The sequence below is a fragment of the Physella acuta genome, unplaced genomic scaffold (assembly GCF_028476545.2).
Source record: "Physella acuta isolate Inbredline_101_S28 unplaced genomic scaffold, ASM2847654v3 ptg000769l, whole genome shotgun sequence".
Lineage (NCBI taxonomy): Eukaryota > Metazoa > Mollusca > Gastropoda > Physidae > Physella > Physella acuta.
In genome coordinates this window covers 229779-249532 of record NW_026732287.1, presented here as the reverse complement: position 1 = coordinate 249532, position 19754 = coordinate 229779, and the positions used below count along the sequence as shown (strand labels likewise).

General features: G+C 45.2%; 1 protein-coding gene across 1 annotated transcript; it reads left to right on the top strand.

The window, feature by feature from the left end:
* Window positions 1-6402: 6402 nt before the first annotated feature.
* Window positions 6403-12576, top strand: LOC131950527 (uncharacterized). The gene is made up of 4 exons (XM_059312722.1): window positions 6403-6556; window positions 9096-9216; window positions 10102-10217; window positions 11672-12576. The coding sequence occupies exons 1-4, from the start codon at window positions 6526-6528 to the stop codon at window positions 11773-11775; spliced, it is 372 nt and encodes a 123-aa protein (XP_059168705.1). The 5' UTR covers window positions 6403-6525; the 3' UTR covers window positions 11776-12576.
* Window positions 12577-19754: the final 7178 nt, after the last annotated feature.

The following is a 19754-nucleotide window of genomic DNA, read 5'->3' as shown; positions in this document are numbered from 1 at the left end:
TGGTTTGTGGGTCTATACCACACTTGTGTGGGGCTACACCACACTTGTGTGGGGCTATATTCACACACATGTGGTATGTGGACGGGCTAGATATTAATGAGTTGGACCTTATCAAACTATAACTTTAAAGTACAAATGGGGAAGTGTATCTTTTCATAATTAGGTGATGGAGACACCTTGTAAACACCCTGTAGAATGGAGACACCACAAAGACACCCATCAGACATTCCCGTAGATCTAGTTGCCAAATGTCAGACAGCGTCCATGAAAGGGATCAACACAAAATAAACCAAGCGGCTGTCTATCCTAACGTAGGGCATTTATCTGCTACATCATCGCGCATTTGTTAAGTGACCTAAATTCTTTCAACTATAGAGTTGATGCATGCAGTCTCAAGTGTTTGAAGTATTGAATTATGGGGTAGACGACATCACCAATAGAGGGCTTGATGTCTGCCCTACTATCTGGTCAATACAAAATGTCTGCCCTACTATCTGGTCAATACAAAATGTCTGCCCTACTATCTGGTCAATACAAAATGTCTGCCCTACTATCTGGTCAATACAAAATGTCTGCCTTACTAAGAGGTCAATACAAAATGTCTGCCCTACTTTCTGGTCAATACAAAATGTCTGCCCTACTATCTGGTCAATACAAAATGTCTGCCCCACTAAGAGGTCAATACAAAATGTCTGCCCTACTAAGAGTTCAAAACAAAATGTCTGCCCCACTATCTGGTCAATACAAAATGTCTGCCCTACTATCTGGTCAATACAAAATGTCTGCCCTACTATCTGGTCAAAACAAAATGTCTGCCCTACTATCTGGTCAATACAAAATGTCTGCCCTACTATCTGGTCAAAACAAAATGTCTGCCCTACTATCTGGTCAATACAAAATGTCTGCCCTACTAAGAGGTCAAAACAAAATGTCTGCCCTACTATCTGGTCAATACAAAATGTCTGCCCACTAAGAGGTCAATACAAAATGTCTGCCCCACTATCTGGTCAATACAAAATATCTGCCCTACTATCTGGTCAATACAAAATGTCTGCCCTACTATCTGGTCAATACAAAATGTCTGCCCACTAAGAGGTCAATACAAAATGTCTGCCCCACTATCTGGTCAATACAAAATGTCTGCCTTACTAAGAGGTCAATACAAAATGTCTGCCCTACTATCTGGTCAATACAAAATGTCTGCCCTACTATCTGGTCAATACAAAATGTCTGCCTTACTAAGAGGTCAATACAAAATGTCTGCCCTACTATCTGGTCAATACAAAATGTCTGCCCTACTATCTGGTCAATACAAAATGTCTGCCCTACTATCTAGTCAATACAAAATGTCTGCCCTACTATCTGGTCAATACAAAATGTCTGCCTTACTAAGAGGTCAATACAAAATGTCTGCCCTACTATCTGGTCAATACAAAATGTCTGCCCTACTATCTGGTCAATACAAAATGTCTGCCCACTAAGAGGTCAATACAAAATGTCTGCCCTACTATCTGGTCAATACAAAATGTCTGCCCTACTAAGAGGTCAATACAAAATGTCTGCCCTACTATCTGGTCAATACAAAATGTCTGCCTTACTAAGAGGTCAATACAAAATGTCTGCCCCACTATCTGGTCAATACAAAATGTCTGCCCTACTATCTGGTCAATACAAAATGTCTGCCCTACTATCTGGTGAATACAAAATGTCTGCCCCACTAAGACGTCAATACAAAATGTCTGCCCCACTAAGACGTCAATACAAAATGTCTGCCCTACTAAGAGTTCAAAACAAAATGTCTGCCCCACTATCTGGTCAATACAAAATGTCTGCCCTACTATCTGGTCAATACAAAATATCTGCCCTACTATCTGGTGAATACAAAATGTCTGCCCTACTAAGAGGTCAATACAAAATGTCTGCCCTACTATCTGGTCAATACAAAATATCTGCCCTACTATCTGGTCAATACAAAATGTCTGCCCACTAAGACGTCAATACAAAATGTCTGCCCTACTATCTGGTCAATACAAAATGTCTGCCCTACTATCTGGTCAATACAAAATGTCTGCCCTACTAAGAGGTCAATACAAAATGTCTGCCCCACTAAGAGGTCAATACAAAATGTCTGCCCTACTAAGAGTTCAAAACAAAATGTCTGCCCCACTATCTGGTCAATACAAAATGTCTGCCCTACTATCTGGTCAATACAAAATGTCTGCCCTACTGTCTGGTCAATACAAAATGTCTGCCCTACTATCTGGTCAAAACAAAATGTCTGCCCTACTATCTGGTCAATACAAAATGTCTGCCCACTAAGAGGTCAATACAAAATGTCTGCCCCACTATCTGGTCAATACAAAATATCTGCCCTACTATCTGGTCAATACAAAATGTCTGCCCTACTATCTGGTCAATACAAAATGTCTGCCCTACTATCTGGTCAATACAAAATGTCTGCCCCACTAAGAGGTAAATACAAAATGTCTGCCCCACTATCTGGTCAATACAAAATGTCTGCCTTACTAAGAGGTCAATACAAAATGTCTGCCCTACTATCTGGTCAATACAAAATGTCTGCCCTACTATCTGGTCAATACAAAATGTCTGCCTTACTAAGAGGTCAATACAAAATGTCTGCCCTACTATCTGGTCAATACAAAATGTCTGCCCTACTATCTGGTCAATACAAAATGTCTGCCTTACTAAGAGGTCAATACAAAATGTCTGCCCTACTATCTGGTCAATACAAAATGTCTGCCCTACTATCTGGTCAATACAAAATGTCTGCCTTACTAAGAGGTCAATACAAAATGTCTGCCCTACTATCTGGTCAATACAAAATGTCTGCCTTACTAAGAGGTCAATACAAAATGTCTGCCCTACTATCTGGTCAATACAAAATGTCTGCCCTACTATCTGGTCAATACAAAATGTCTGCCTTACTAAGAGGTCAATACAAAATGTCTGCCCTACTATCTGGTCAATACAAAATGTCTGCCCACTAAGAGGTCAATACAAAATGTCTGCCCCACTATCTGGTCAATACAAAATGTCTGCCTTACTAAGAGGTCAATACAAAATGTCTGCCCTACTATCTGGTCAATACAAAATGTCTGCCCTACTAAGAGGTCAATACAAAATGTCTGCCTTACTAAGAGGTCAATACAAAATGTCTGCCCCACTATCTGGTCAATACAAAATGTCTGCCCTACTATCTGGTCAATACAAAATGTCTGCCCTACTATCTGGTCAATACAAAATGTCTGCCCCACTAAGACGTCAATACAAAATGTCTGCCCCACTAAGACGTCAATACAAAATGTCTGCCCCACTAAGACGTCAATACAAAATGTCTGCCCCACTAAGAGGTCAATACAAAATGTCTGCCACCTCCCGTAAGTACCCTGCAGGATTCATGTGAGGTCTTGTTTGGCTAAGCAAACTTGAAAAAGCAAGGTCGAGGACGTTTGATGAATGCGAGTAGTCAATCAACACCAGCCAGTGACTCAAGCTCTCCGATCTAACGACTGTGAAAAAAACTTAGCTGTAGAGAACCGCGATCTATAACCCTAAATTTAATTCTAAACATAACCCTAACCCCAACCAAACACAGCCACAAACATCAATATGAAACTTCTCCCCTCCTCGCCCTTCCACGTCTAAATAAACAACCAGGTCAAATATCAACTTTAACCCTGGGTCAATCCGTTGGTCAAACATAAACACAAACATAACCATCAACTCAAACAAAAACAAACAATAAACACAAACACAAACATAAATACAAACATCAACATAAACATAAACACAAACATAAACACAAACATAAACGCAAACACAAACATAAACACAAACAAAAGCACAAACACAAACATAAATACAAACATCAACACAAACATAAACACAAACATAAACGCAAACACAAACATAAACATAAACACAAACATAAAAGCAAACACAAACATAAACACAAACATAAGCACAAACATAAACATAAACCTTAACCCTCACCACAATCTCAACCACAAACAAAAACATAAACTCTCTCTCTCCTTTCCACACTTCTTTGCCTCAAAACATAACCACATAACAGATTAGGCTAAAGTGTATGTTTTAACTTGTACCATTAACCAAATGTTTGACCGTAGGTTAAAGTTCATGTTTGACTCGTATAATTAAGAACGAATAGACCTTAGTTTAAAGTTGATGACTGACCTGATACAATTACCCAACGGATAGACCCTAGGTTAGATGACTGACCTGATACAATTACCCAACGAATAGACCCTAGTTTAAAGTTGATGACTGACCTGATACAATTACCCAACGAATAGACCCTAGGTTAGATGACTGACCTGATACAAATAACCAACGGATAGACCCTAGTTTAAAGTTGATGACTGACCTGATACAATTACCCAACGAATAAACCCTAGGTTAGATGACTGACCTGATACAATTACCCAACGAATAGACCCTAGGTTAGATGACTCACCTGATACAATTACCCAACGAATAGACCCTAGTTTAAAGTTGATGACTGACCTGATAAAATTACCCAACGAATAGACCCTAGGTTAGATGACTGACCTGATACAATTACCCAACGGATAGACCCTAGTTTAAAGTTGATGACTGACCTGATACAATTACCCAACGAATAAACCCTAGGTTAGATGACTGACCTCATACAATTACCCAACGAATAGACCCTAGGTTAGATGACTGACCTGATACAATTACCCAACGAATAGACCCTAGGTTAGATGACTGACCTGGTACAATTACACAACGGATAGACCCTAGTTGATGACTGACCTGATACAATTACCCAACGAATAGACCCTAGGTTAAATGACTGACCTGATACAATTACCCAACGGATAGACCCTAGTTTAAAGTTGATGACTGACCTGATAAAATTACCCAACGAATAGACCCTAGTTTAAAGTTGATGACTGACCTGGTAAAATTACCCAACGAATAGACCCTAGTTTAAAGTTGATGACTGACCTGATACAATTACCCAACGAAAAACCCTAGGTTAGATGACTGACCTGATACAATTACCCAACGAATAGACCCTAGGCTAGATGACTGACCTGGTACAATTACCCAACGGATAGACCCTAGGTTAGATGTATGGCCTGGTACAATTACCCAACGAATAGACCCTAGGTTAGATGACTGACCAGATACAATTACCCAACGAATAGGGTAAACGGAAAAAAAGTCACAGGAAAAAAAAACACAGAAAAAAGTCACAGTTTTTGCTAGGAAAAAAAGTCACAGAAAAAAAGTCACAGTGGAAAAATTTTATCAGAAAAAAAGTCACAGAAATAAAGTCACAGAAAAAAAGTCACAAAAATCTTTTTAGAAATATTTTGATTTTTTTGTATGTTTATTGTTGTGGGTTGTATTTTTGATAGCATAAATTATTTATAGACGTTAAAAGCATTATGGTTTATAACAATTGTAAGTAAAAAATACTCTAAGATAATTTACACAACAATCAACTTTTGCTACGTATTTAGTTAAATACGCGGTAGAAAAGTTAATAAAAGAAATTTAGGCAAGTTTTGCCGTAGGCTATTCTCTGGTCGGCCTCTCCTCAGTAGGCATTGTCCGAACATATTTTGTGTTGTTGACGTTATGCGTCAATGACAGCCTTTGAACCTTGTCGGCTTTCTGTTTGATCCTAAGTTTTGTTATGTAATGAGCGTGATAAATGTGGGCAGTAAGGGTGGTTGAACTAAATATAACTATTGTTGCCATGAGTTGAGGACAGCAAGTCAGATGAACTTACCATTTCACGGTAATTTAATGTTGGTATTTAAAAAAACACGATGAAAACCGTGGACATTGGAGCATTCTATTAAATGCTACTAATCTTAAGTTTAAAATAATTACAATCTACATACTTCTTACTAAATATTTTTAGATGAATTATAAAAATTACTATGCGTATACAGCCTACACACATTACATTAAATTTAATTAATCCTAAGTTAATTTGCACTCTCTAAATATTTAATACATAAAAGTATTACCAAATATCAAGTAAATATATATTTGTGACTTTTTTTCCTGTGACTTTTTTTCCTGTGACTTTTTTTCCTACAATCACGAATAGACCCTAGGTTAGATGACTGACCTGATACAATTACCCAACGAATAGACCCTAGGTTAGATGACTGACCTGATACAATTACCCAACGGATAGACCCTAGGTTAGATGTATGGCCTGATACAATTATCCAACGAATAGACCCTAGGTTGGGAAACTTGAGAAACGCCCCCATGAATAAGTAAACAAACCAGGCCTACATGTGACACTCCCACCGCCCCCCCCCCCCTCCCCACCCCTGCTGGTGTCAGACGACTAATCTTCCAGTGAAGTTGGGTTAGATCCCCTACATTTGTCGCACGCTAGCAACTCAGGTGAATTCTCCTCAAGTTTGCTAACCCTCAACTTTCAATCCATCGTGGGGTGCTGTCTGTGGATTTGTCTCCCTTGATGGAATGCAGACACTAGCGGTGGTTATAGTTCTTGGTGAGTACATTAGGTCGTAGCGCTCAATTTGCTACTTCAATTACAGTTTTCGTTAATTTTATATATATATATATATATATATATATAATATTTATATATATATATATGTATATATGTGTGTGTGTATGTTATGTGTAAACAGATATGTAGATGTAGATGTATTAGGAAGGTGTGGGTATGGCTAAGCGTTTAGATATTCTGTTTTATCAATAAGGTTTGGAACATGTTTAGGTATAAATGCAATTAAATATATTTATGTAAATACTTATGCTCTAAACTATTGCACGCATGACTGACCGCGAGACGTCATTGATATTTGTACTTTTATAAGCATAACACACATAGCACATAGCACATAAACCTACCACATAGCAGTACATCAGTCCACATACACTCAAAAATCAGCTTTGATACGCCTGACTTAGTGTGTCCTGTATTTTGGGCGGCTTTGACCTCTGATGAGTGATGACCTCTTGTCCGCTTTAATAGTGCTATCTTTTTCCTTCTTTCTTAGTGTGATCTTGTAGTTGATGTAGTTGTTTGTGTGTTTTTGTAGTTGTTGTCGTTGTTTGTGTGTTCTTGTAGTTGTTGTCGTTGTTTGTGTGGGTTCTTGTAGTTGTTTGTGTGTTCTTGTAGTTGTTTGTGTGTTCTTGTAGTTGTTGTCGTTGTTTGTGTGTTCTTGTAGTTGTTGTCGTTGTTTGTGTGTTCTTGTAGTTGTTGTCGTTGTTTGTGTGGGTTCTTGTAGTTGTTGTCGTTGTTTGTGTGTTCTTGTAGTTGTTGTCGTTGTTTGTGTGGGTTCTTGTAGTTGTGTGTGTGTTCTTGTAGTTGTTGTCGTTGTTTGTGTGTTCTTGTAGTTGTTTGTGTGTTCTTGTAGTTGTTTGTGTGTTCTTGTAGTTGTTGTCGTTGTTTGTGTGTTCTTGTAGTTGTTTGTGTGTTCTTGTAGTTGTTTGTGTGTTCTTGTAGTTGTTGTCGTTGTTTGTGTGTTCTTGTAGTTGTTGTCGTTGTTTGTGGGTTCTTGTAGTTGTTGTCGTTGTTTGTGTGTTCTTGTAGTTGTTTGTGTGTTCTTGTAGTTGTTTGTGTGTTCTTGTAGTTGTTGTCGTTGTTTGTGTGTTCTTGTAGTTGTTGTCGTTGTTTGTGGGTTCTTGTAGTTGTTGTCGTTGTTTGTGGGTTCTTGTAGTTGTTTGTGTGTTCTTGTCGTTGTTTGTGTGTTCTTGTAGTTGTTGTAGTTGTTTGTGTGTTCTTGTAGTTGTTGTCGTTGTTTGTGTGGGTTCTTGTAGTTGTTTGTGTGTTCTTGTAGTTGTTGTCGTTGTTTGTGTGTTCTTGTAGTTGTTTGTGTGTTCTTGTAGTTGTTGTCGTTGTTTGTGTGTTCTTGTAGTTGTTGTAGTTGTTTGTGTTTTCTTGTGGTTGTTTGTGTGTTCTTGTCGTTGTTTGTGTGTTCTTGTCGTTGTTTGTGTGTTCTTATAGTTGTTGTCGTTGTTTGTGTGTTCTTGTAGTTGTTGTCGTTGTTTGTGTGTTCTTGTAGTTGTTGTCGTTGTTTGTGTGTTCTTGTAGTTGTAGTTGTGAGGGGAGATTTTGAATGTGTTCGAGGTTTTTTCTAGCCAAACCATACTGGTTTTTTTATTTAAATTTTTCAACTTAAATATTGATAGATTAAGGTTTTAAAGTGTTTGTAATTAAAGAACTTCAATCGCATTAAAAAAAAACAAGTTCTCCTCAAAGACCTTTTAAGTTGAGCACAGCCTAAAGTTGTTTACAAGGCGTCAAAATACGCTTAGTCATACCAGTCTTCGCTAGTCACAGACAACTCATGTGACGTCTTACAATATTGGCTAGTCACAGACAGTAATTGTGACGTCTTAAATTATTTGCTAGTCACAGACAGTCAATGTGACGTCTTACAAGTCTTTATTAGTCACAGTCTCTATGACGTCTTACAATATTTGCTAGTCACAGACAGCCCATGTGACGTCTTACACAACTACCTACAGCCTGCAGTGACTAGTTGTATCAACTGGCGTCAGTAGACCATGGAAGCCACTCGCTCGGCGCGGCAGTCAAAGCTGAGAGGCCGCAACTTTAGATAGATGTGGGCAGGGCCAGGGGTGGCGGGCCAGGGGTGGCGGGCCAGGGTGGCGGGCCAGGGGGGCGTGTCACGTGACACTAAGTGCCAGAAATAAAGCGGGTGTTTACGTAAGTCAACGGTAGGTGTGCATTGAAAGGGTATACTTAAGTCAACTGTTTGTACGTTGAATGGTAAAGAGAGTGTTGAATATTTCACAGAGTGGTGGGTCACACATTTGATGTAACCTTTGACACATGAGATCGTTTGTTGTTTTGTCTGACGGTTATATTCAGACAACGCAGGCTTAGATGTGCGACGGACATTAATTGAGAGTTGGGGAAGGGGGGGGGGGGCGATGCTGGACGTAAACTGTAACTGAATATTTTGTTCCAGTCAAACCCTCGCCATTCTATGTTTTCTATAATCTGCTTGCCTATTTGATTCAATTGTTTTTATTGCGTTTGTTTCTGTACGTAGTGGTGTGTGGCGTGAGTGTGGGGGTGTCCACTGCCCAGTCAACTACCACACCCCGACCCACAGCCTGCTCGAGCTACATCGATGGATGTGGCCTCATTTACCGCTCCTCCCCCAGTACAAGGTAAATATACGACCCTGTTGTCATTCATGTCTATCTATACAACCTGTTGTCATTATTTGTGTCTATCAGTCTAGTGGTCCACTTATCTAACGGCCCACCTGTCTAATGGCCCACCTGTCTAACGGCCCACCTGTCTAACGGCCCACCTGTCTAATGGCCCACCTGTCTAATGGCCCACCTGTCTAACGGCCCACCTGTCTAATGGCCCACCTGTCTAATGGCCCACCTGTCTAACGGCCCACTTATCTAACGGCCCACCTGTCTAACGGCCCACCTGTCTAATGGCCCACCTGTCTAACGGCCCACCTGTCTAACGGCCCACCTGTCTAATGGCCCACCTGTCTAATGGCCCACCTGTCTAACGGCCCACCTGTCTAATGGCCCACCTGTCTAATGGCCCACCTGTCTAACGGCCCACTTATCTAACGGCCCACCTGTCTAACGGCCCACCTGTCTAATGGCCCACCTGTCTAACGGCCCACCTGTCTAACGGCCCACCTGTCTAACGGCCCACTTATCTAACGGCCCACCTGTCTAACGGCCCACCTGTCTAATGGCCCACCTGTCTAACGGCCCACCTGTCTAACGGCCCACCTGTCTAATGGCCCACCTGTCTAACGGCCCACCTGTCTAACGGCCCACCTGTCTAATGGCCCACCTGTCTAATGGCCCACCTGTCTAACGGCCCACCTACCGGCCCACCTGTCTAACGGCCCACTTATCTAACGGCCCACCTGTCTAACGGCCCACCTGTCTAATGGCCCACCTGTCTAACGGCCCACCTGTCTAACGGCCCACCTGTCTAATGGCCCACCTGTCTAATGGCCCACCTGTCTAACGGCCCACCTACCGGCCCACCTGTCTAACGGCCCACCTGTCTTGTAGACGAGCAGTGTTCGAGTACTACCTGTGTGTGAAGAACACGACACAATGTAGCGATGCTGACGGTCACGGTCTTCAACAACAAACGCTCGACTCAGTGCTCACCTTCTCGCTGTGTAGTAAGTCTGTGGTGCTTGGGGGTGGGTGGACCCTGGGGCTTGAGGTTGGGGTGGACCCTGGGGCTTTGGTGTGGGGGTGGACCCTGGGGCTTTAGTGGGGGTGGACCCTGGGGCTTTGGTGTAGGGGTGGACCCTGGGGCTTTAGTGGGGGTGGACCCTGGGGCTTTGGTGTAGGGGTGGACCCTGGGGATTGAGGTTGGGGTGGACACTAGGGCTTTGGTGTGGGGGTGGACCCTGGTGCTTTGGTGTGGGGGTGGACCCTGGGGCTTTGGTTTTGGGGTGGACCCTGGGGCTTTGGGAGTTGGACTGGCACTGAGGCATTGGGGTGGAGGTGGACACTAGGGCATGGGGGTAGGAGGTTAGCACTGAGGTAGGGGGGTGGGGGGTTGCACTGAGGGTGTAGTATAAACACTATTGGCCTGAGGGTGGGTTGTTGACACCTGGGGGTGGAGTATAAGCACTGTGGCCTGAGGATTAATGCTTCGACACTGTTCCCTGGCCTTGGGTAGACTTGGGCTGCTGTCGGTAAAGGTGGTAATTTGAGTTCCCTCTGTGTTTGTGGTGTGTCTGTGGTGTGTCTGTGGTGTGTCTGTGTTGTGTCTGTGGTGTGTCTGTGGTGTGTCCTGTATGTGTCCTGTATGTGTCCTGTGGTGTGTCCTATGTGTGTCCTGTGGTGTGTCCTGTGGTGTGTCCTGTGGTGTGTACTGTGACGCCAACATCCACCCTTCTACCTACTGTGTCCTGTGGTGTGTCCTGTGGTGTGTCCTGTGGTGTGTCTATGGTGTGTCTGTGGTATGTCCTGTGTGTGTCCTGTGGTGTGTCCTGTGTGTGTTCTGTATGTGTCCTGTGGTGTGTCCTATGGTGTGTCTGTGGTGTGTCTGTGGTGTGTCCTGTGTGTGTTCTGTGGTGTGTCTGTGGTGTGTCTGTGGTGTGTCCTATGGTGTGTCTGTGGTGTGTCCTGTGGTGTGTCCTGTGTGTGTCCTGTGTGTGTCCTGTGGTGTTTCTGTGGTGTGTCTGTGGTGTGTCCTATGGTGTGTCTGTGGTGTGTCTGTGGTGTGTCCTATGGTGTATCCTGTGTGTGTCCTGTGTGTGTCCTGTGTGTGTCCTGTGTGTGTCCTGTGGTGTGTCTGTGGTGTGTCTGTGGTGTGTCCTATGGTGTGTCTGTGGTGTGTCTGTGGTGTGTCTGTGGTGTGTCCTATGGTGTGTCTGTGGTGTGTCCTATGGTGTATCCTGTGTGTGTCCTGTGTGTGTCCTGTGTGTGTCCTGTGTGTGTCCTGTGGTGTGTCTGTGGTGTGTCTGTGGTGTGTCCTATGGTGTGTCTGTGGTGTGTCTGTGGTGTGTCTGTGGTGTGTCCTATGGTGTGTCTGTGGTGTGTCCTATGGTGTATCCTGTGTGTGTCCTGTGTGTGTCCTGCGTGTGTCCTGTGACGCCAACATCCACTCCTCTACCTACAGATGACGGCGGTCAATATGCTGGAGCTTCCAGACAGACCATGTCCCTGCTCGCCGTCCTTGTGACCTTGACATTGTGGCTCACGAACCTCAACACCTCCTCGTGACAGTCCTGACAGTAGTTTTAGGGTCAAAGGTCGCGAGGTCAAGGGTCATGTGGCACACAAGTCGTCACGTGGTATTTGAAAACAAAGTGATGTAACTATTCATTCGACAACCAAAAGTGATTCAATTACTTGAGTTAGATGACTGGCGGAAATGTTCACACCTGTGTAACGTGACGCTGGCTGTCTGCTGTTCAGTGTGACTTTAACATTTCACCATACAACTTTGTGTGACTTTAACATTTCACCATACAACTTTCTCGCTGTAAGTTTGTTCTTCTGTGTGGCGGATACTTGTTCTTGATACTTTTTTTGTAAACCTTTCAAGACCGTGTGAATGTAACTTCCAATATTTGAAGAGATAAATCTGATGTGTAGTAACCGGTGAGAAATATCTATGACGTATCTCAGCTTCATGTGCACAGTTCTACAGCTGCTAGTCTGTATGTTGGTCTCTACGTTCTTCTCTACAAGTTAGGTAACTCTACAGTAATTATAAAAGTGTAGGTAGATCCTGGACTATTCCCCTTGATTCACGAGGTTTTTTTTTGTTTTAAATTAAACCTCTGGGGTGTTTTTTTTTATCTTTGACTAATACATATATATTTGAAATGTAATTGATTCCATTTTTTTTTTTTTAAATCAGGTTTTTCAAAAAAAAAAAAAATACAAATTAGTCGGGTAATAAATTTTAGCAGCATTTATTTGTGTCATGTGTCCTGTTTGATCACGTGATTTGATTTTGTTGATGATGCGCACAACAAAATCTCAAATTATTTGTTTAAAAAAAACGGTCAACTAATAAATCAGGAGCATGTAGATTTTTGTTTTAAATACAAATAAATATTTAAAGACGCTGTTTGTTTTATTTTTGTGACGTTTTGGGGCAGTGAGATTGAGGTATGTGGTCGTCCATAAATGACGTCACACTCGAAAGGGGGAAGGGGGGGGGTCCGTAATTTTGTAACGGTGTGTGATGAGGGGGAGGGGGGTTATAGGGTGACAATGTGTGACGGAGGGGAGGGGGGAGGTAAAAATCGTCAAAAGAAGCGTGACATCATTTATGGTAGACCCCTATGCAGGCACTGAGGTATACAGGCAGTGAGGTATGCAGGCAGTGAGGTATGCAGGCAGTTAGGTATACAGGCAGTGAGGTATGCAGGCAGTGAGGTATGCAGGCAGTTAGGTATACAGGCACTGAGGTATACAGGCAGTGAGGTATGCAGGCAGTTAGGTATACAGGCACTGAGGTATGCAGGCAGTGAGGTATGCAGGCAGTGAGGTATGCAGGCAGTAAGGTATACAGGCAGTGAGGTATGCAGGCAGTGAAGTATGCAGGCAGTGAGGTATGCAGGCAGTGAGGTATGCAGGCAGTGAGGTATGCAGGCAGTGAGGTATGCAGTCAATGAGGTATACAGGCAGTGAGGTATGCAGGCACTGAGGTAGACAGGCAGAGGTATGCAGGCAGTGAGGTATGCAGGCAGTGAGGTATACAGGCAGAGGTATGCAGGCAGTGAGGTATGCAGGCAGTGAGGTATGTAGGCAGTGAGGTATGTAGGCAGTGAGGTATGCAGGCAGTGAGGTATGCAGTGAGGTATGCAGGCAGTAAGGTATGAAGGCAGTGAGGTATACAGGCACTGAAGTAGACAGGCAGTTAGGTATGCAGGCAGTGAGGTTTGCAGGCAGTGAAGTATGCAGCCACTGGTATTATTTTATTCGAGCGTTTCATTTCCACCATTCCCTCCCCCCCCCCCCCCCCCCCCACACACACGCACTAGTCTGCAGGCCCTGAAAAACAGTCACGTGACGTAGATAAATGACAACCGCCATCACTAAAGTTGTACCTCCATATTGGATCAGCACCACCCAACCGAAACAAAAGAACAGGTTTTCTTAAGTCCCCAGGAGGAGGGGCTGGGGGGGGGGGGGGTGGACTGTAGCCCTGCCCAGACTACAAGATGTAAGGCCATGGGTATGTGGAGAGACGGTTAGAGAGACGGTTAGAGAGACGGTTAGAGAGACGGTTAGAGAGACGGTTAGAGAGACGGTTAGAGAGTGGGTTAGAGACGGTTAGAGAGTGGGTTAGAGAGACGGTTAGAGAGACGGTTAGAGAGACGGTTAGAGAGACGGTTAGAGAGACGGTTAGAGAGTGGGTTAGAGACGGTTAGAGAGTGGGTTAGAGAGACGGTTAGAGAGACGGTTAGAGAGACGGTTAGAGAGGCGGTTGGAGAGACGGTTAGAGAGACGGTTAGAGAGTGGGTTAGAGACGGTTAGAGAGTGGGTTAGAGAGACGGTTAGAGAGACGGTTAGAGAGATGTTAGAGAGGCGGTTGGAGAGACGGTTGGAGAGACGGTTAGAGAGGCGGTTAGAGAGACGGTTAGAGAGATGTTAGAGAGGCGGTTGGAGAGACGGTTAGAGAGACGGTTAGAGAGTGGGTTAGAGAGACGGTTAGAGAGACGGTTAGAGAGTGGGTTAGAGAGACGGTTAGAGAGACGGTTAGAGAGTGGGTTAGAGAGACGGTTAGAGAAGAGAGACGGTTAGAGAGACGGTTAGAGAGACGGTTAGAGAGAGGGTTAGAGAGACGGTTAGAGTGACGGTTAGAGAGATGTTAGAGAGACGGTTAGAGAGACGGTTAGAGAGACGGTTAGAGAGACGGTTAGAGAGACGGTTATAGAGACGGTTAGAGAGACGGTTAGAGAGACGGTTAGAGAGACGGTTAGAGAGACGGTTAGAGAGACGGTTAGAGAGACGGTTAGAGAGACGGTTAGAGAGACGGTTATAGAGACGGTTAGAGAGACGGTTAGAGAGACGGTTAGAGAGACGGTTAGAGAGACGGTTAGAGAGACGGTTAGAGAGACGGTTAGAGAGACGGTTGGAGAGACGGTTAGAGAGACGGTTAGAGAGACGGTTAGAGAGACGGTTGGGGAGACGGTTAGAGAGACGGTTAGAGAGACGGTTAGAGAGACGGTTAGAGAGACGGTTGGAGAGACGGTTAGAGAGACGGTTAGAGAGACGGTTGGGGAGACGGTTAGAGAGTGGGTTAGAGAGACGGTTAGAGAGTGGGTTAGAGAGACGGTTAGAGAAGAGAGACGGTTAGAGAGACGGTTAGAGAGACGGTTAGAGAGAGGGTTAGAGAGACGGTTAGAGAGACGGTTAGAGAGACGGTTAGAGAGACGGTTAGAGAGTGGGTTAGAGAGACGGTTAGAGAGACGGTTAGAGAGATGTTAGAGAGACGGTTAGAGAGACGGTTAGAGAGACGGTTAGAGAGACGGTTAGAGAGACGGTTAGAGAGACGGTTAGAGAGTGGGTTAGAGAGACGGTTAGAGAGACGGTTAGAGAGACGGTTAGAGAGACGGTTAGAGAGACGGTTAGAGAGTGGGTTAGAGAGACGGTTAGAGAAGAGAGACGGTTAGAGAGACGGTTAGAGAGACGGTTAGAGAGAGGGTTAGAGAGACGGTTAGAGAGACGGTTAGAGAGATGTTAGAGAGACGGTTAGAGAGACGGTTAGAGAGACGGTTAGAGAGACGGTTAGAGAGACGGTTAGAGAGACGGTTAGAGAGACGGTTAGAGAGACGGTTAGAGAGACGGTTAGAGAGACGGTTAGAGAGACGGTTGGGGAGACGGTTAGAGAGTGGGTTAGAGAGACGGTTAGAGAGTGGGTTAGAGAGTGGGTTAGAGAGACGGTTAGAGAAGAGAGACGGTTAGAGAGACGGTTAGAGAGACGGTTAGAGAGTCGGTTAGAGAGACGGTTAGAGAGTTGGTTAGAGAGATGTTAGAGAGACGGTTAGAGAGACGGTTAGAGAGACGGTTAGAGAGTGGGTTAGAGAGACGGTTAGAGAAGAGAGACGGTTAGAGAGACGGTTAGAGAGACGGTTAGAGAGTGGGTTAGAGAGACGGTTAGAGAGACGGTTAGAGAGTGGGTTAGAGAGACGGTTAGAGAGACGGTTAGAGAGTGGGTTAGAGAGACGGTTAGAGAAGAGAGACGGTTAGAGAGACGGTTAGAGAGACGGTTAGAGAGAGGGTTAGAGAGACGGTTAGAGAGACGGTTAGAGAGATGTTAGAGAGACGGTTGGAGAGACGGTTGGAGAGACGGTTAGAGAGACGGTTAGAGAGACGGTTAGAGAGACGGTTAGAGAGACGGTTGGGGAGACGGTTAGAGAGACGGTTAGAGAGACGGTTAGAGAGACGGTTGGAGAGACGGTTAGAGAAACGGTTAGAGAGACGGTTGGGGAGACGGTTAGAGAGACGGTTAGAGAGACGGTTAGAGAGACGGTTAGAGAGATGGTTAGAGAGACGGTTGGAGAGACGGTTAGAGAGACGGTTAGAGAGACGGTTAGAGAGACGGTTAGAGAGACGGTTAGAGAGACGGTTAGAGAAATGTTAGAGAGACGGTTAGAGAGACGGTTAGAGAGACGGTTAGAGAGACGGTTGGAGAGACGGTTAGAGAGACGGTTAGAGAGACGGTTGGGGAGACGGTTAGAGAGTGGGTTAGAGAGACGGTTAGAGAGTGGGTTAGAGAGACGGTTAGAGAAGAGAGACGGTTAGAGAGACGGTTAGAGAGACGGTTAGAGAGAGGGTTAGAGAGACGGTTAGAGAGACGGTTAGAGAGATGTTAGAGAGACGGTTAGAGAGACGGTTAGAGAGACGGTTAGAGAGTGGGTTAGAGAGACGGTTAGAGAGACGGTTAGAGAGATGTTAGAGAGACGGTTAGAGAGACGGTTAGAGAGACGGTTAGAGAGACGGTTAGAGAGACGGTTAGAGAGACGGTTAGAGAGTGGGTTAGAGAGACGGTTAGAGAGACGGTTAGAGAGACGGTTAGAGAGACGGTTAGAGAGACGGTTAGAGAGTGGGTTAGAGAGACGGTTAGAGAAGAGAGACGGTTAGAGAGACGGTTAGAGAGACGGTTAGAGAGAGGGTTAGAGAGACGGTTAGAGAGACGGTTAGAGAGATGTTAGAGAGACGGTTAGAGAGACGGTTAGAGAGACGGTTAGAGAGTGGGTTAGAGAGACGGTTAGAGAAGAGAGACGGTTAGAGAGACGGTTAGAGAGACGGTTAGAGAGAGGGTTAGAGAGACGGTTAGAGAGACGGTTAGAGAGATGTTAGAGAGACGGTTAGAGAGACGGTTAGAGAGACGGTTAGAGAGACGGTTAGAGAGACGGTTAGAGAGACGGTTAGAGAGACGGTTAGAGAGACGGTTAGAGAGACGGTTAGAGAGACGGTTAGAGAGACGGTTGGGGAGACGGTTAGAGAGTGGGTTAGAGAGACGGTTAGAGAGTGGGTTAGAGAGTGGGTTAGAGAGACGGTTAGAGAAGAGAGACGGTTAGAGAGACGGTTAGAGAGACGGTTAGAGAGTCGGTTAGAGAGACGGTTAGAGAGACGGTTAGAGAGATGTTAGAGAGACGGTTAGAGAGACGGTTAGAGAGACGGTTAGAGAGTGGGTTAGAGAGACGGTTAGAGAAGAGAGACGGTTAGAGAGACGGTTAGAGAGACGGTTAGAGAGTGGGTTAGAGAGACGGTTAGAGAGACGGTTAGAGAGTGGGTTAGAGAGACGGTTAGAGAGACGGTTAGAGAGTGGGTTAGAGAGACGGTTAGAGAAGAGAGACGGTTAGAGAGACGGTTAGAGAGACGGTTAGAGAGAGGGTTAGAGAGACGGTTAGAGAGACGGTTAGAGAGATGTTAGAGAGACGGTTAGAGAGACGGTTAGAGAGACGGTTAGAGAGACGGTTAGAGAGACGGTTATAGAGACGGTTAGAGAGACGGTTAGAGAGACGGTTAGAGAGACGGTTAGAGAGACGGTTAGAGAGACGGTTAGAGAGACGGTTAGAGAGACGGTTAGAGAGACGGTTATAGAGACGGTTAGAGAGACGGTTAGAGAGACGGTTAGAGAGACGGTTAGAGAGACGGTTAGAGAGACGGTTAGAGAGACGGTTGGAGAGACGGTTGGAGAGACGGTTAGAGAGACGGTTAGAGAGACGGTTAGAGATACGGTTGGGGAGACGGTTAGAGAGACGGTTAGAGAGACGGTTAGAGAGACGGTTAGAGAGACGGTTGGAGAGACGGTTAGAGAGACGGTTAGAGAGACGGTTGGGGAGACGGTTAGAGAGTGGGTTAGAGAGACGGTTAGAGAGTGGGTTAGAGAGACGGTTAGAGAAGAGAGACGGTTAGAGAGACGGTTAGAGAGACGGTTAGAGAGAGGGTTAGAGAGACGGTTAGAGAGACGGTTAGAGAGATGTTAGAGAGACGGTTAGAGAGACGGTTAGAGAGACGGTTAGAGAGTGGGTTAGAGAGACGGTTAGAGAGACGGTTAGAGAGATGTTAGAGAGACGGTTAGAGAGACGGTTAGAGAGACGGTTAGAGAGACGGTTAGAGAGACGGTTAGAGAGACGGTTAGAGAGTGGGTTAGAGAGACGGTTAGAGAGACGGTTAGAGAGACGGTTAGAGAGACGGTTAGAGAGACGGTTAGAGAGTGGGTTAGAGAGACGGTTAGAGAAGAGAGACGGTTAGAGAGACGGTTAGAGAGACGGTTAGAGAGAGGGTTAGAGAGACGGTTAGAGAGACGGTTAGAGAGATGTTAGAGAGACGGTTAGAGAGACGGTTAGAGAGACGGTTAGAGAGACGGTTAGAGAGACGGTTAGAGAGACGGTTAGAGAGACGGTTAGAGAGACGGTTAGAGAGACGGTTAGAGAGACGGTTAGAGAGACGGTTGGGGAGACGGTTAGAGAGTGGGTTAGAGAGACGGTTAGAGAGTGGGTTAGAGAGTGGGTTAGAGAGACGGTTAGAGAAGAGAGACGGTTAGAGAGACGGTTAGAGAGACGGTTAGAGAGTCGGTTAGAGAGACGGTTAGAGAGACGGTTAGAGAGATGTTAGAGAGACGGTTAGAGAGACGGTTAGAGAGACGGTTAGAGAGTGGGTTAGAGAGACGGTTAGAGAGACGGTTAGAGAGTGGGTTAGAGAGACGGTTAGAGAGACGGTTAGAGAGTGGGTTAGAGAGACGGTTAGAGAAGAGAGACGGTTAGAGAGACGGTTAGAGAGACGGTTAGAGAGAGGGTTAGAGAGACGGTTAGAGAGACGGTTAGAGAGATGTTAGAGAGACGGTTGGAGAGACGGTTGGAGAGACGGTTAGAGAGACGGTTAGAGAGACGGTTAGAGAGACGGTTAGAGAGACGGTTGGGGAGACGGTTAGAGAGACGGTTAGAGAGACGGTTAGAGAGACGGTTGGAGAGACGGTTAGAGAGACGGTTAGAGAGACGGTTGGGGAGACGGTTAGAGAGACGGTTAGAGAGACGGTTAGAGAGACGGTTAGAGAGATGGTTAGAGAGACGGTTGGAGAGACGGTTAGAGAGACGGTTAGAGAGACGGTTAGAGAGACGGTTAGAGAGACGGTTAGAGAGACGGTTAGAGAAATGTTAGAGAGACGGTTAGAGAGACGGTTAGAGAGACGGTTAGAGAGACGGTTAGAGAGACGGTTGGAGAGACGGTTAGAGAGACGGTTAGAGAGATGGTTAGAGAGTGGGTTAGAGAGACGGTTAGAGAGACGGTTTGAGAGACGGTTAGAGAGACGGTTGGGGAGACGGTTAGAGAGACGGTTAGAGAGACGGTTAGAGAGACGGTTAGAGAGACGGTTGGGGAGACGGTTGGGGAGACGGTTAGAGAGACGGTTAGAGAGACGGTTAGAGAGACGGTTGGGGAGACGGTTAGAGAGACGGTTAGAGAGACGGTTAGAGAGACGGTTAGAGAGATGGTTAGAGAGACGGTTGGAGAGACGGTTAGAGAGACGGTTAGAGAGACGGTTAGAGAGACGGTTAGAGAGACGGTTAGAGAGACGGTTAGAGAGACGGTTAGAGAAATGTTAGAGAGACGGTTAGAGAGACGGTTAGAGAGACGGTTAGAGAGACGGTTAGAGAGACGGTTAGAGAGACGGTTGGAGAGACGGTTAGAGAGACGGTTAGAGAGACGGTTGGGGAGACGGTTAGAGAGACGGT

Coding starts and splice junctions, on each gene's coding strand:
- LOC131950527 (XM_059312722.1), top strand. CDS start 6,526: ATGCAGACACTAGCGGTGGTTATAGTTCTTG. Junction 6,557..9,095: donor AGCGGTGGTTATAGTTCTTG/GTGAGTACATTA, acceptor TTCTGTACGTAG/TGGTGTGTGGCGTGAGTGTG. Junction 9,217..10,101: donor CGCTCCTCCCCCAGTACAAG/GTAAATATACGA, acceptor CCTGTCTTGTAG/ACGAGCAGTGTTCGAGTACT.